This window comes from Gadus morhua, chromosome 2 (genome assembly GCF_902167405.1).
Source record: "Gadus morhua chromosome 2, gadMor3.0, whole genome shotgun sequence".
NCBI classification, from domain to species: domain Eukaryota; kingdom Metazoa; phylum Chordata; class Actinopteri; order Gadiformes; family Gadidae; genus Gadus; species Gadus morhua.
In genome coordinates, this window is record NC_044049.1 from 7,756,380 (window position 1) to 7,771,379 (window position 15,000).

At 47.5% G+C, this 15,000-nt stretch overlaps 2 protein-coding genes across 5 annotated transcripts in view; both read left to right on the top strand.

Annotated features, from left to right (window-relative positions):
- The window catches only part of gmip (GEM interacting protein), a 16,778-nt gene extending 2,664 nt beyond the window's left edge, over positions 1–14,114 (top strand). Inside the window, exons 4-22 of one of the 4 annotated variants that reach the window (XM_030375281.1) lie at positions 32–119; positions 429–492; positions 3,146–3,331; positions 4,249–4,313; positions 4,637–4,744; positions 5,140–5,220; positions 5,916–6,077; positions 6,554–6,691; positions 7,255–7,445; positions 7,884–7,981; positions 8,221–8,283; positions 8,417–8,506; positions 8,597–8,748; positions 9,083–9,259; positions 9,841–9,978; positions 10,302–10,501; positions 10,717–11,050; positions 11,723–11,825; positions 12,461–14,114. In XM_030375281.1, coding sequence (XP_030231141.1) covers positions 32–119; positions 429–492; positions 3,146–3,331; positions 4,249–4,313; positions 4,637–4,744; positions 5,140–5,220; positions 5,916–6,077; positions 6,554–6,691; positions 7,255–7,445; positions 7,884–7,981; positions 8,221–8,283; positions 8,417–8,506; positions 8,597–8,748; positions 9,083–9,259; positions 9,841–9,978; positions 10,302–10,501; positions 10,717–11,050; positions 11,723–11,825; positions 12,461–13,194 — 3,172 coding nt within the window. In that variant the 3' untranslated portion in view covers positions 13,195–14,114. The other 3 variants (XM_030375290.1, XM_030375306.1, XM_030375298.1) reach the window with 3 other exon arrangements.
- A 269-nt stretch (positions 14,115–14,383) lies between these two features.
- The window catches only part of lmx1al (LIM homeobox transcription factor 1, alpha-like), a 19,428-nt gene continuing 18,811 nt past the window's right edge, over positions 14,384–15,000 (top strand). The window contains exon 1 of the mRNA XM_030375319.1: positions 14,384–14,920. Coding sequence (XP_030231179.1) covers positions 14,877–14,920 — 44 coding nt within the window. The 5' untranslated portion in view covers positions 14,384–14,876. The remainder of the gene's footprint in view (positions 14,921–15,000) is intronic.

Sequence of the window (15,000 nt, forward strand, 5' to 3'; positions counted from 1 at the left end):
CCCATAATTAACGTTTGACTTGTTTCATTAGTTCAGAGGAGCTGGAACCTGACTCCCAATCCATCCCCGAATCCATCTCTACAGAAAGAACCGAATCCATGGAGCAGGACAGCGTGTCTGTAAGATGACTCAGTTACCAGGATTACTTGTGTTTTCCCACAGTGTAGGGGGCAATAGTTGACCAGATAAAACTATCGTCGATATTCCTGAGACAAAATAAATTAAAAAACCTTTTTGTTCATATATTTTATTCAAATATATTTTTTTAATGGAGTAAATTGTTGCAGTAGAAAACATACATAGTGCAGGTTTAAGGTTAATGTTATGAATTTACTGCAAGACAGACTTTCTTTGTGGGTTTGTACAAATTTGGATTTTCTGGCGGATAGTGTTTGATGCATTCTGATGTTTGTTCTCTATTTCCCCAGCCTTGTGAAGATACATGTCCCATAGAGATCTGCATTGATCCCACAGATATCGAGAACCAATCAGGTATAGTAGCAGTATGTAGAGTTTGTGTATCTGTGTGTGCAGACGTGCATGCGTGCATACATATGCTTATGTTTACCTGTACATGGGCATAAAATCTACACAACTTAAACCTATGTCGTTATGTACGCACCTGAAGGGTCAATAAAGCTCCACTAATAGAGTTTGAACCGTGCAAATGAACATCCATTATGGCCCAGTAAGCCCGGGTGTGTGATGCTTATGGTTTAACGTGTATCACTGCAGACAGCCGCGCTGTCATTGATGAGAGACCAACGCGTGTGTCTCTCGCTCCCTCATTTCATCAATGACAGCGCTAGTAGTGTGTCTGTCGTCCCCCAGGGCTGGGTCGTATTCACATCGTTAGTGGCGTGGACTAATTGCTCTGTTCTAACAAGATTAGAGCAGGAGAGGATAAAGGACTGGGATTAGAAAACGACAGCTGCTGCTCCCTCCGCTTTTTTTCCGTCTTTTCTCTCTGGTCAAAAGACGGGTGGTTTGGGTGTTTGTGTCTGTGGAAGTGTGTGTGGAGTTCTGTGTGTGGAAGTGTGTGTGTGTGTGTGTGTGTGTGTGTGTGTGTGTGTGTGTGTGTGTGTGTGTGTGTGTGTGTGTGTGTGTGTGTGTGTGTGTGTGTGTGTGTGTGTGTGTGTGTGTGTGGAATTCTGTGTGTGGAAGTGTGTGTGTGTGTGTGTGTGTGTGTGTGTGTGCGTGCGTGCGTGCGTGCGTGCGTGCGTGCGTCCGTGCGTGCGTACGTGCGTGCGTGCATGCGTGTGTGTGTGTGTGTGTCTGCGTCTGTGTGTGTGTGTGTGTGTGTGTGTGTGTGTGTGTGTGTGTGTGTGTGTGTGTGTGTGTGTGTGTGTGTGTGTTTGTCTGGTTGTGTGCATGTGTGTGTGTGTGTGTGTGTGTCTGAAGGTGGAGAAATCAGAGAGGGGAGATGAAAGAGTGTCAACCAGGGGGAGTTCTGTGTAGAATACGTTAGATATTGTTGGACCAAAAAGCCTGACTTTGCCTTTTGCCTTTTCCTGTTAGTCGGCAGGCAGTTCCGATGCCTTGACCCTTAATAGTCTTTCATTTGCTGTGGAGGAACAAGATTAAGAGAAACAGATCAGTCACACGGAAATGCAGCACGATGTTGTAACAACGCTACTACCAGCAGGCAGTGAAACATATACACTCACAACATTGCTGCCCCCATCCACATAGCTTCCTGCTGGGAAACCCAGCTCAGTTGAGACTCTGTTGTATGTCATGATTCAAAGGGGTAGGGAGGTGCCACAGGGTCAATATGCTGCTATTGGCTGCCAGGCAAGGAGATCTCTCACCGAGGGTCAGTGTCTCACACACACGTGGTTCATCTGTTTCTCTGACTCCTAACATCAACTGACAGCTTTCACAGCCTGCGACACCCACGCACATGCACGCACACACACACACACGCACACACACAAGCACACACACACGCGCACACACACACACACTCAGCGTTTGATCTGTGCTCCAAGGGATGGATGGAAAACAAGCTCTCTCCCCTCCTAGTGATTGACGCCATCCACAACACCGCTATTACCGGGCTATAAGCAGCCATTTTGTCACACACCACAGGAGGTAAAGCCTAGACAGCCCACAAATCTGGACCTGCACTGGGCTAATCCCGGATCCCCAGACCCATGAGGCTTCTTTGGGACGGGGCAGAAAGCTCTGGGAGGCTGCCTGTTGGGAATGACGGCCTTGAATTAAGGTTGATCTGGAGATGCACTGGGACCTGAAAGCCAACCTACCGCACAATCTGGACATAAATGGATTTATTCCGGAAACTGGACTTTTGTTAGTTGTTGCTTTTCTATACAAATAGGAACTTTGAAGTGAGTTGTATGCTGTGTCAAAAGATAGGGATCTAAGAAAGAACGGGGACCACTCACGACCCGCCTCTTCGGTATAGCTACGTAAAGATGTGGCTTGATCGCTTGGGATGGTGAGGCTGAAGCTCATTTATCTAAACCTTCTTTAAAAGAACGGAGATGCACCAAGGGCTTTGCTTCAAACAAACATTCCTTGTTTTGATCCTGTCGGTATACCAAGACGCATGAGAGAAGAAGAGATTGGGAAGGGGAGGAAAGACGAAGAACCGAGAGGGTGTCCCCCAACCTAGTGCACCCACCCACTCTGGGTCTCTGAGGACAAAGCGGGGGGTGTGCTTGTCAAACCGCAGCAACAACCCAACCATGACCGGCTATAGGGACAGGCCTGGTGGCACGGTGCGCCTCTGATCCCCGTTCACTGCTCAGACCGCGGCCTGGCCTCTGTCTTCCAGTGGAGCTCGATGACGGACAGTGGATAGAAGAAGAAGAAGAAGCAGAAGAAGAAGAAGCAGGAAGTGAACGCACACACACACACACACACAGCGGGAGGAACTTTGAGCCAGATATGACTTACCACATGCAGGCATTACTTCCCATACTGGGTTTGTGTTTCAACCTTTTCCCTGCAACCCGAATGATCCGATCCTTTCATAATCAACCAGCGCGCTACTGCTCCGTCACTTTTGGACACGGCCAACCGGTGGGGTACCTAGTCCTGTAGATGCGGAGGGGATCCAGCCACGGCGGCCTCTCTTCGGCGGAGAGGGACGTGACGTGGGGGCTCTATATTTCTTTAGCTGGGGGCGGTGCGGGGCCCGGGGGAGAGCCCGCAGTGATGGAGATGTCGTCCCTCTCAGCCCAGGACGCTGACCTGGCCCTGTGCCGCAGCGAGGGGGGCGTGGAGATGGCCCTGCAGTACACCAAGGCGTGGTGCCGCTACGCCAAGGACCTCCTGGCCTGGATGGAGAAGCGGATCGGCCTGGGTGAGTGAGGATGTCTGCTGCTCGGCCACCGTGACTCGGCTGTAGCCTCTCACCCCTGTGTCGCGGTGCGCCCCACTCCCAGATTGTGTTTAGCGTTGAGTTGATGGCCTGTGGAATATTTGTGGTGTTGTCAGCGATTTACTTTTGATTTGGAAACGTTATCTTTTTAAAGATTAATCCCCCAGAATATAATTGTTATCAATCGCTTAATTGTTAGACGCATGTGCATGGTTGATACGCTATTGCTATATGCTTCTCTAATGCTACATTAGGTATATTTTAATATTAAAGGAAAATAAATAAATAAATAAATAAAAGGGCTTATAAAGCTCTCAACTTTCTAATAGTCAAACAGGCCACCAAGTTTGCATTTTTCACAACACTGATGACAGCAGGACACTTTACAACAAAACACTATATTCCAACAGTCATGGCAAGCCCCAAGTCAATCCCCATTGCAGCGCTGCATGGTCACAGTCACCAGCCTCGAGTTGAAGGATTAGAGGGTAGATTAGCAGCCAACAGGCCGGCTGGGTACATGAGTACATGAGTATACAGTATATAGAGGCCTCCCTGCTGACAGCATCGCCTTCATACAGGTGACAAGATTATCACCTCACTGCTGGACAGAGAGAGAGAGAGAGAGAGAGAGAGAGAGAGAGAGAGAGAGAGAGAGAGAGAGAGAGAGAGAGAGAGAGAGAGAGAGAGAGAGAGGGGTTGTCCCTATTGTAAATAAGATGACCTTTTCTTCAGTGTATGGATGTAGGGCGCATGACACTGTAGGCTCTGTAGTAGATTGAAGGACTCCAGGAATGCCATTCCCAGCTACAACCATGATATAACCTTGACCTCATGTTCCAGACTCGTTTAAGTAAATTGATTGCTTGGTCAACCGAATCCACTGCTTTGATTCACAGAGCAAGAATTTGCCAAAAACGTAATAAAGACCGCAGAGGGCGCGCGCTCCTGTGTGACTCAACAGGTACGGCATTGATTGACTTTAATAGTTGTACAACAAATTATCAATATATTTGCTTATGAGAAAAAAATTATTGATATTTAGTCAATGTATCGATTATGTACTTCTTCAATGCGAACTACAATATAGTCAATGCAACCAATAGTATTGGATGCTATACATACAGTCAATATAAATGTGTGATGTGTGTGTGTGTGTGTGTGTGTGTGTGTGTGTGTGTGTGTGTGTGTGTGTGTGTGTGTGTGTGTGTGTGTGTGTGTGTGTGTGTGTGTGTGTGTGTGTGTGTGTGTGTGTGTGTGTGTGTGTGTGTGTGTGTGTGTGTGCAGGAGATGATGCCCATGCAGTACATCTACACCATGGCCCTGGAGCAAGACATAAAGAACAGCCTGGCCTCCAAACAGACCTCAGAACTCATACTTCAGCGCTGTTACCAAGTACTTAACATGCACGCACACACAAATGCACACACATTCAGTACCTTGAAGAATATTTTCTTTGAATTGGAAAATATATGCTTAATCCAATATCCAATATCTCTCTCTCTCTCTCTCTCTCTCTCTCTCTCTCTCTCTCTCTCTCTCTCTCTCTCTCTCTCTCTCTCTCTCCCTCTCTCTCTCTCTCTCTCTCTCTCTCTCTCTCTCTCTCTCTCTCTCTCTCCCTCTCTCTCTCCCTCTCTCTCTCTCTCTCTCTCTCTCTCTCTCTCTCTCTCTCTCTCTCTCTCTCTCTCTCTCTCTCTCCCTCTCTCTCTCTCTCTCTCTCTCTCTCTCTCTCTCTCTCTCTCTCTCTCTCTCTCTCTCTCTCTCTCTCTCTCTCTCTCTCTCTCCTGAAGGCCTTGGCTGCTAAAAAGAATGAGATTGACAAATGGCGCAGGGAGTTTAAGGAGCAGTGGGCCAAGGAGCAGAAGAGGATGGTAAGCATGGAGGGGGTCGTCTCCCCAGGCCGACTGATTCATCTCCACATCTAGCTAGAGGTCCACATTCAAATGTCCAAATCAATCAGAATGATTATTTTGGTTGCGTATTTTTTTTCCTTTGACCAGTGCAGTGTATTCTACAATATATTCTTGAAATGCTATAGATTTGAGGGATGTTGTTGTTATCTATTCTGTTGCTGCCACTAACGGAACAAATTTCCCTCATCAAAACGCAATTTTGCAAAGACATGTATTTGGATTTTCAATCAACATCATATGGCATCGTAACCCTTCAATGAAGGGCATTCATTGACCAATGGCTGACATCCAAAGACCAACTTAAAGTAGATCAAGTACAAACCGGCATGTGCCAGCCCTAAACCTATCCCCCATCCCTCCGCCTCCATGTTGACACAGCAGCTGTTGAAAAGAAAACGGTGTTAAAACTCCACTGGATGTCCTTTCATATTCTCCATCTCCTGCTGTGTGTGTGTGTGTGTGTGTGTGTGTGTGTGTGTGTGTGTGTGTGTGTGTGTGTGTGTGTGTGTGTGTGTGTGTGTGTGTGTGTGTGTGTGTGTGTGTGTGTGTGTGTGTGTGTGTGTGTGTGTGTGTGTGTGTGTGTTTGTGTGTGTGTGTGTGTGCGTGTGTGCGTGTGTGTGTGTGTGTGTTTGTGTGTGGGTGTGCTACTTCAGAACGAGGCGGTGACGGCGTTGAAGAAGGCGCGGCAGCAGTACCTACAGCGCTGTGAGGAGCTGGAGAAGGCCAAGGCCGGCTCGGCCAAGGCCAGCGATGACACCTCTGGCTACAAGACCCTGGACAAGAGGCGCAAGTCCAAGGAGGAGGCCAGCTGCAAGGTGAGGCTGGACTTAAAATACCCAGGGGAAAACTGGTTCTGAAACGGGTTGGTTGAGCATGGCAGCAAGTGTTCATTCGTATTCACCAGAGGAGAGATTGGGGAGTTTCATAGTTGAGTTGATACGGTTGTAATCTTTTTTCACCATAATTCATTTGGTCATTAGTAGCCAAAGAGATCGATAACCTGTGACGTACTCCCAATTTGAAGAGTAAAAAAACAAACACGGCAATATGATTCATGCATTTTGATAAGACAATATTCAGATTTTTACTGAGGGTGAAAGATAATGCGTGTTATCTTTCAAGAAAGGCAGTTCCTTGTTGAATTGATGTTAAAGTTTTAATATTTTGTTCACACCCTCTCTCTCTCTCTCTCTCTCTCTCTCTCTCTCTCTCTCTCTCTCTCTCTCTCTCTCTCTCTCTCTCTCTCTCTCTCTCCCTCTCCTTCTCTCTCTCTCCCTTCTCTCTCGCCCAGGTGACAGAGACTGAGAGCCACTACAGACAGTGTGTGAATGACGCCAGAATCCAACAGGATGAACTGGCGAAGGTCAAAGAGAGAATAATCACTCACGTGCGCAAACTCATCTGTCAAGGAGACAACGTGCTCAAGGAGGTTAGCATCAAATAGCATCCTATGCTGTTGTGATATACTAGTGTCCATTCAGGATGTTGATACAAGCCCCAACTGTTTCCTAGTATATACGTTTTAGAGATTGTATTGTATAGTGTCTGTAACCGTAGGATGGACAAATTTAAGGTGTGAAATAAGTGGCACAGTGCTACAGTGGCTGGCGTGTGGGCGAATCACTTTCTGTTCCCCCCTCGGTAGTAAAAGTCATTTGACTTTACGAGACGCCATGATTTCGAAGCAACACTCATTTCATGCATACATTTTAATACACCATATGCAACATACAATCAACATACTTTCGACATACATTAAAATACGCGTTATCTTCAGACATCAGAGACAGCATCTCGCTCCAAAAACGGCCAAGGTTGCTGGCATCCGGGATCGAAGCTGCGCACCTTTTGTCCGGTGGTCCTATACACCCTATAAAGCTACCGAACCGGCCTGCCCCTCCTCCTCCTCCCCCACTCACACACGTTCTCCCCCCCCCCCTTTACACCCCGACCCCCCCCTTTACACCCGACCCCGCCCCCTTGCGTCACCAGGCGACGGTCAACATGTTCTACTACCAGCGGAAGCAGACGGAGCCCGTCCCGCTGGGCTTCCACAACCTGGAGCTCACCTGCCGGCCCCTGGAGCCCGGGGAGCCCTACCTCCTGCACATCCTTAGCCGGCGGCGGCGCGACCAGCCTCCGCTCAGCTTCACCTTCCAGGAGTACGTGCCCCAGGGCAAGGGGTAAGGTTCGAGTTGAATCAGTCTCAACAACAAACCAGACAAGGCAACAACAAACCTAACACACTAAGGTATAAAAACAATTGCACACGATTTTACAACAGTAAAACACAACAACACAACACCAACAATAAAATCACAACATTAGGACACCACGACAACATCATAACATTGGGACACCACAACAACAACAACAACAACAACACCACAACATTTGGACACCACGACAACAGGACATCACAACATTAAGATCAACATCTTGGGTTCATCCGAGTTCATCTGGGATCCATCTTTGGTCGCTGGATGGGAGGGAAGCTCGCATGTAGAACCGAGATGGCCGCTTGCTGAATGAGGCCCATTGGAGGTTGAGATGCTTGTCCAAACTGAATGTCCAACATGTGATGAATTTCTTTCTTTTTTGTTGTTTTGTTTTCATGGAAGGCTGGAGAAGACCAAACGGAAAACAAGTAACCCACTCAGTGCTCTGCAGGACCTGTACCTACCGGACGACGTCCCCATGAGACGCCCCAGTGACGGAAGTAAGCACTGGAGCGCCGATCACACTGTTATGCGGTTATCGGCTGCCGTTTTGGTTAGTTGGGAGAGTATTACCTGCTAGGATCTTTGCACACCATGAACCGTTTCCCCAAAGATACCAGAAGGTTTCCCCACCCAATGAATCAATATGGCCGCTGGTTTGAATAAGCTCTACAGAGAGTTACTACAAGTGTGTGAGCTGTATCCTGAGACCTTTGCTTTGCTCCCCCACCACCACCAGGGAGAGTTGTCTCCAGCGATGGCGAGAGCATGGAGGGAAGCATGGAGTCTCTGTCCAGCCCTGGTAGGCCAGTTAAGATGAAATCTTTCTGATGACATCCTGTCCAATGTTAGGGTTAGTCTAGCTTAAGAATGACCCCTCGTTGCTGACAGTTACTATGATCTTCTTTTTGTTGTGCCTTCCTGCGTCTCCGAAGCTTCGTTTTCAAGGCGGTTGCCCAAAGTCTCGTCCTGCGGGGCGATGTCATCAGAAGACCCTGACGACAGGGACATGGCGACGGAATCTGGTCAGTCACAAGTCTGTGACATAGGCGTCTCATTCGTTCACAAATATGAACTTTACGTTTGTAACCGGTGTCTTCTCCTCCTGCCCTCAGACCTTCTGGAATCCCCTTCAGAATCTCTGGCCAAAGTACGCATCCCTTCCAGGGCGGCACTGACTCACAAACTGAGGAAGATGAAGAGCAAGATGGTGAAGTGCAAGCAGTGCGATAATTACATCGTGGTGAACGGCGTCGAGTGTGAGGAGGTACGAGAGTATAGCAACGATGCAAGGCATCCATTATTGTTGAGAAATACACTTAGCGATAGCAACATGTTTGTCCTGATCAGCTCTGATCAGAAAATGAAAGGTGTGGTCTCAAAGGTTGTACCCTTTGTGTGTTAGTTGATCGTTGAATATCAAGTCTGCTTGTAGCAGCAGCCTTTAAGGAATAGATCTGGAACTCAATTAAGTTTTGTTTATGATTTCTCAACTTTTCTCTCTTCCGACCACCTTAAAGAAACCAGGGAGTCTGGCACAGCACACAATGTAGTTGATAAAAACCTCATGTCTGGCTTGTGCGTGTCTCCCGGTGCCTCAGTGTGGGTTGGCGCTCCACCGGAAGTGTCTGGAGGTGTGTTCCCTGGTGTGCGAGAACGGGAAGGGGGTGGTGTTCGGGGTTGGCCTCGCCCAGCTGTGCCGGGACCGGCCCAACTCCGTGCCGTTCGTGGTGCAGCGCTGCACGGCGGAGATCGAGATCAACAGTCTGGCGGTCGTGGTAAGACTCACTGTCCCTGTCCCGTGTCGGAGTGGTACCTACTACCAATCACAGGAACGCAGCTGAAGAGCTTATCTGAACGATGGTGTAAAACCGGCCTTAATCTGCAATCTAGACACAATGATTAAGAAGAGGAATGAAATCAGTGTTGTCATGTAGGATGTTTGGGATTTAATATTATGTTTCAGTTTTGGTTTCCTTACTGTGATGGCAAATCAGTTAAGGTAACAGCAAATGTATAATAGAGTATTATTACTATTCTTTTTTTATTGTATTATTTATATATAATAATTATATTATAATATATTTGTATTGGCCTTATGGATGGGACAGTAAAGAGAGGAAGAAAAGTTGGTTGAGGAAGGGAGGGAATGATATGTGGCAACAAGGCGTATCGCCTATGTGGTTAGCACACTAGCGGGACTGATTAGTAGATCGTTCATTGATCTACTGCATCCATCTTGACTTGACGCGTAACATGCAAGACATTAGAAGCTCGATTGAGCGTGAAACCCTGCTGATAGCGACAGCATCGACGCTCCGACTGAGCTTCTCTCCTCTCCTCTCCGACCTTATCCCAGGGGATTTATCGAGTGTGTGGGTCGAAGCCGCGCATCCAGAGGCTGTGTCAGGCCTTCGAGGCCCAGGGTGAACAGGTGGAACTGTCGGACATCTCGCCGCACGACATCACCTGCCTCCTCAAGCACTTCTTCAAAGCGGTACGCCCTGCTGGGGTAAAATCCCACGATCTCCATAAAAATATCGACAACAAAAGAAAGCGTTTATTCAGTGGCCGACCATGATCACTCATCCTTTTGATGATCACTCATCATTTTGTCTTGTTTTTGTTTTATTTATTTTTTATTTGTTATGTTTATTTATTTATTTATTTATTTTTTCCAGAATGTCTTGTTTTTTTAAACGATTTATGATGACTATATGCTCTGTAAGGTGACCTTGGGTGTCTTGAAAGGCGCCTCTAAATTAAATGTATTATTATTATTATTATTATTATTATTTATCCCTCCTCTCTTTGTTCCAGCTCCCAGAGCCGCTGTTGACCTTTGACCTCTACAGTGACTTCATCAACGTGGGAAAGGCCATTCAACGGGCGTACAAGGAGGCCTCTGTAGACGCGACGGGAGTCCCGGAAGACATCGTGATCAACCTGTGCACGATTCTAGAGAAACTCCCTCCGCATTCCTACAGCACGCTGCAGCACATGATGTGCCACCTAAACAGGTGAACCGAAATGGTTTCTATCACAAATCTTAGGGGTCGCTTAAAGCTGCTTCGGGAACTGTTATCACTGCAGCAAATCGCTTGCGTTCAAAAGGTGATTTTCTGTTCCTCGACAGAGCACATTGATTGAGAAGGGGATTGACGATTGATGGTTCTTACGTCAGCCAATCCGTCCAAATCGCTTAGCCTAACTCCTCGCCCCTCTGCCTCCACAGAGTTTCGATAAACGTCGAGCAAAACATGATGTCAGCGGGGAACCTGGGCATCGTGTTCGGGCCGACTCTCTTGCGCCCCCTGGTGACCTTTGACATGTCCATGGTGGCGCTGGTGGAGTCCACCTATCAGGGCCTACTGGTGGAGGTGCTGATCGCTCAATACGACCGGGTGTTCGGGCCCCAGCCCAGGGCCAGTACGCCGCCCCCGCCGGTCCCCACCACGCCCCTGCCGGAGACACCCACCCGACATCCCTGCCCCCTGGTGGACCCTGAGACCCCCAGCACTGTCCCGGACCAAGGGGGTCCCTGCAGAGACCGGCCCCAGTCCTTAGAGGTGAACGACGGTGTTAACATGAGTTATTTGTTATTAGGGGATGTTCAACAACACATCTCAATTCCAATGATCATATCACAGGGTTTTAATTTTCACAGTAATAACAGTAATTATTGTAACTATTTTAACAGTTTTTCAACTACAATAACAGCCTCTACCTTTAGGTATGTGGACGGAAAGTGTTTGCGTAATGCGTGCATGTCTATGTATGTTTGTGTGTGTGTGTGTGTGTGGTTGTGTGTGTTCGTGTTAGTGTCTATGCATGAACCTGAGTGAAGCTGCTTTTACCACTAAAGCTGTTTATCTGTTGTCTTAATTCGGTTGGCATGTTCAGGAAGGCTACCTGTCTCCTTAATTAACACTTGTGCCTTCAGGATTAACTCTATTAGCACACTGTGTCTGCCCGTCTACCCGCGCTGACTCTGACCTCTCCTGTGCCGCACACACTAGCGATTGGCTTTCTCCAAACACATCAGCAACAAAAACACCAGATATATCAGTAGAAGAAGAAAAATTGACTTTTTCTCCTTGAATTGACCAAAACGTAACTTGGGACCCTTTCAGAACTACATTTGTAGATTATTGTTGTATTTGCCTAACTGCTCCTTGAACAATATAGAGTCATATATTTCAACAAACATCCCCAACATTAGGATTGTGTCATTCCAACAGAGTCGAACAATCAAGAGAGAGTCAAGTGAGGGTTATATATCTGACAAGTCCTCGTCCAATGAAGCCGTGGACCAGCTCAGCCCTGAGGCCAATGAGGGAGCAGGTAGGCAAGCCATAACAACCGTTAACTTTGGGTGTGGCTGGATTAGGTACATGGGATTACAGGATTTGGCCATTTATCTTTTTTCAGCTTTTTCAGGTCTTATCTTGTGTGTGTGTGTGTGTGTGTGTGTGTGTGTGTGTGTGTGTGCGTGTGCGTGTGTGTGTGTGTGTTTTGCTATTCTGGCTTTTATTTACCTTTTCTAGGCAGCTTTTTGTGTTGTTTTTCATAAAAGAGCAAATTGTTGTAGCTTGTTGAGCTTTTCTGCTTTCTTTTTCCACATCGATAAACTCAGAATTGTTGAGCTCTGATAAACTCTTTACCTGGATGTCAACACTGTTGTCTTGTTAGTACATCATGGCCAATTCAAGGTTGTAAAATCCAAATGAATCCAACCAGCCCCAAATCATTATTTCATTGCTGTGTTCTGACTCTCTGCACTGCAACACCCTAAACCTTAACAACACAAGTCAGCTCATATATACTGTGTATGACTGTGTATGGATCTTGCTTTATTTGTGTTTAAATGATATAATCATAACCACCACACTTTCATCACGCCTTTTATGAATACAGACTATCGTTCTCATTGTGAAAAGGATATAAAATCTGTTTTTTGTGTTTCTCCTCGTTTTCAGGCGTGGCTGTGAGCGGAGCCACGAGGGCCCGAAACCCTGAGGGCGCGGGGGCCACAGGGGCCCCGCACTCTGAAGGCGCGGGGGCCCCGGACTCAGAGGCCACAGGGGCCCCGCACTCTGAAGGCGCGGGGGCCCTGGACTCCGATGATGCGGCGGCCCTGGAGTCTGAGGCAGCAGGGGGAGCAGACACCGAGGCTCTATACAGCTTCACCAGACAGCCGGTCAAGTACCAGCGCCACCCCATCCCCGGAACCCGACGGCCCAAGCCTTGGAGCGGACCCCCGAGCGCCGGGGGCCCCGACACCGAGGCTCAGAGCGGGGGGGGGTCTCTGGAACCAAGAAACCCGGAAGAAGGGACCCCCGGCACCCAGGACTTTGGGGTTGACCCCGGCCAGGGGGCGGACCCGGCGAGTCCCCGTTCGGTCGTACAGCACATGCTGGCCTTGGACCCCGTGTGGACCGCAGGCGCAGAGCCGGCGGCGTCCGTTTCCACCGCCACCACCACCCCGCCCTCCAGACGAGACAGGGGGTCTGGCGACAGAGCCGATCCCACCGCGGCGAACGTCCCCTGCGGCGTGGAGGGGGCTTGGCGCGCGGCAGGGAAGGCTGCTGTCTGTCAGTCACCCAAGAGGCTTTCTGGAGAGCTGCCCCTGTCTGTACCCGCCCAGAAGATCCTGTCTGGGCTGAAGCTCAGACGCAGCAACTCTGGGACGGATGAGCAGCTTTTTGTGTGAGGATCTGCTCCTGGGTAAACTTAATTTGCGGAGTCTCCAAACTATAGCTGCTGCTGCTGCTGCTGCTGCTGCTGCTGCTGCTGCTGCTGGATGAAGTCACGTTCACTGTATAGGCCTATATGTCTGGGTTTGAGATGAAATACGTGTTGTTTCGTGGCTTTTCTCTGATCCTTAAAGGGCCTTTAAGGATCATTTACACATTATAACATAATCAGGTATTCATCCAATAATGCAATCGACGTCACGCACATTTGAAGGATTGTGTCAATGTCTTTCGGTCTCCTTATGCTCATCTGTCCTACATGAAAGTTTGAATAGACACAGCTGCTTTTGCACGAGCCAATACAATCACGTTCTCCTTTATTTTTTCATTTGTGTTATGCGCTAATTACTCTCTTGTTTAAATGCATCATGTAAAGGAAGTAAAGTATGATCTAAATGCAATGTCTTAATTGTGACATTGTCTTCACATAGCCCTTACTTTACTACATTCCTTTAAAATCGTCTGAGTGTAAACAGAGTGGGATCAACCGTTGGAATATCTACATTTTATACTATGCACCTGTATTCATCTGTCCAGTTGACAATTGACAATGACCATACCAGATGTAGCAAGACATTTTCAAACCTTTGAGAACAAAAGACAAAATGAGTTGCTTGAAACTAGGCTACAATGATCGCAAGATAACCTTTGGGAAACAATTTTAATAAATATTTTGTTATGATCGTTGGCATAGCTTAGTAAAATGAGTATTTGTCTTTATTTGCCTTTATGGTGTTTTTCTTTTTTTGTCCTTGGCAGACGCAAGATCTTTATTCAGCCACAGGGGGTCAGTGTTCTCAAGTCAAAAGAAAGAAGGCAGCATGGTCTCATTTTAGTACAGAAATCCGAACCACTTGCAGTAAACAACCTTTTGTTATTTTATGGTTTCATGGTTTTCCCTATTTTTTGTATTGTTTATTCAGCGAACTTCTTTTATACACGGTCCAGATGTTTTCACTCGCACACGACACACTCTTATCAATTCCTATTAAAGCAGAATAATATAAAACAGACTCTGAGGTCTAGTGAAAGAATAGCCTATTGTAGACAATTGTTGTATTGTAACCCTTTGAATAGTTTGCAATAATTCACCACAACCACAGTCATGGTCGCAGCGTTGTACAATCGTCACAGATGTGGTTCAAGCGTCCCAATATTATCCGATCTGTCACCTATCAGGATTCTTTTGAGTCTCCATTTCTCACTGAGCGCATCTCTTCTACACCGAAACCGCGAGACATCATTCTGAGTATCAATAGGCTGCATCATTTCTCATTTTCCTTCATCATCTTCCAAACGTCCCCCCGTCCCCGCCTCCTCCTTCTCCCTGCATCTACTCCCTCCTCCGAGCCTTTATGCACAACTAATTCAGCGCTCACACACACATACACACACACACACCCACACACATATACATACACATACGCACACACACCCACACACACACACACACACACACACACACACACACACACACATAGACTGGTGACGAAAAAAACGAAGACAATAGACAATACTTTGGTGATCATGGTAGTTGGTCTCTGAGCCATGTGCACTATACGGAGCGTGGTGAACTACAGTGGACCGATTTGAGAAGCGTCCATTTATTCCCGGGGCCCAAAGTTTTCCCTTCTTTTTGATGCTGCCGACCGAGGCTTCAGGAGGAGTGTGTTTCCCGTCAAGGTAAGCTTGATCTGGGCTGGCGGTGACAACTTGGGAACAGGTTGGAAGTGAATTCAACTTGTGTTTTTTATTGGATGTCA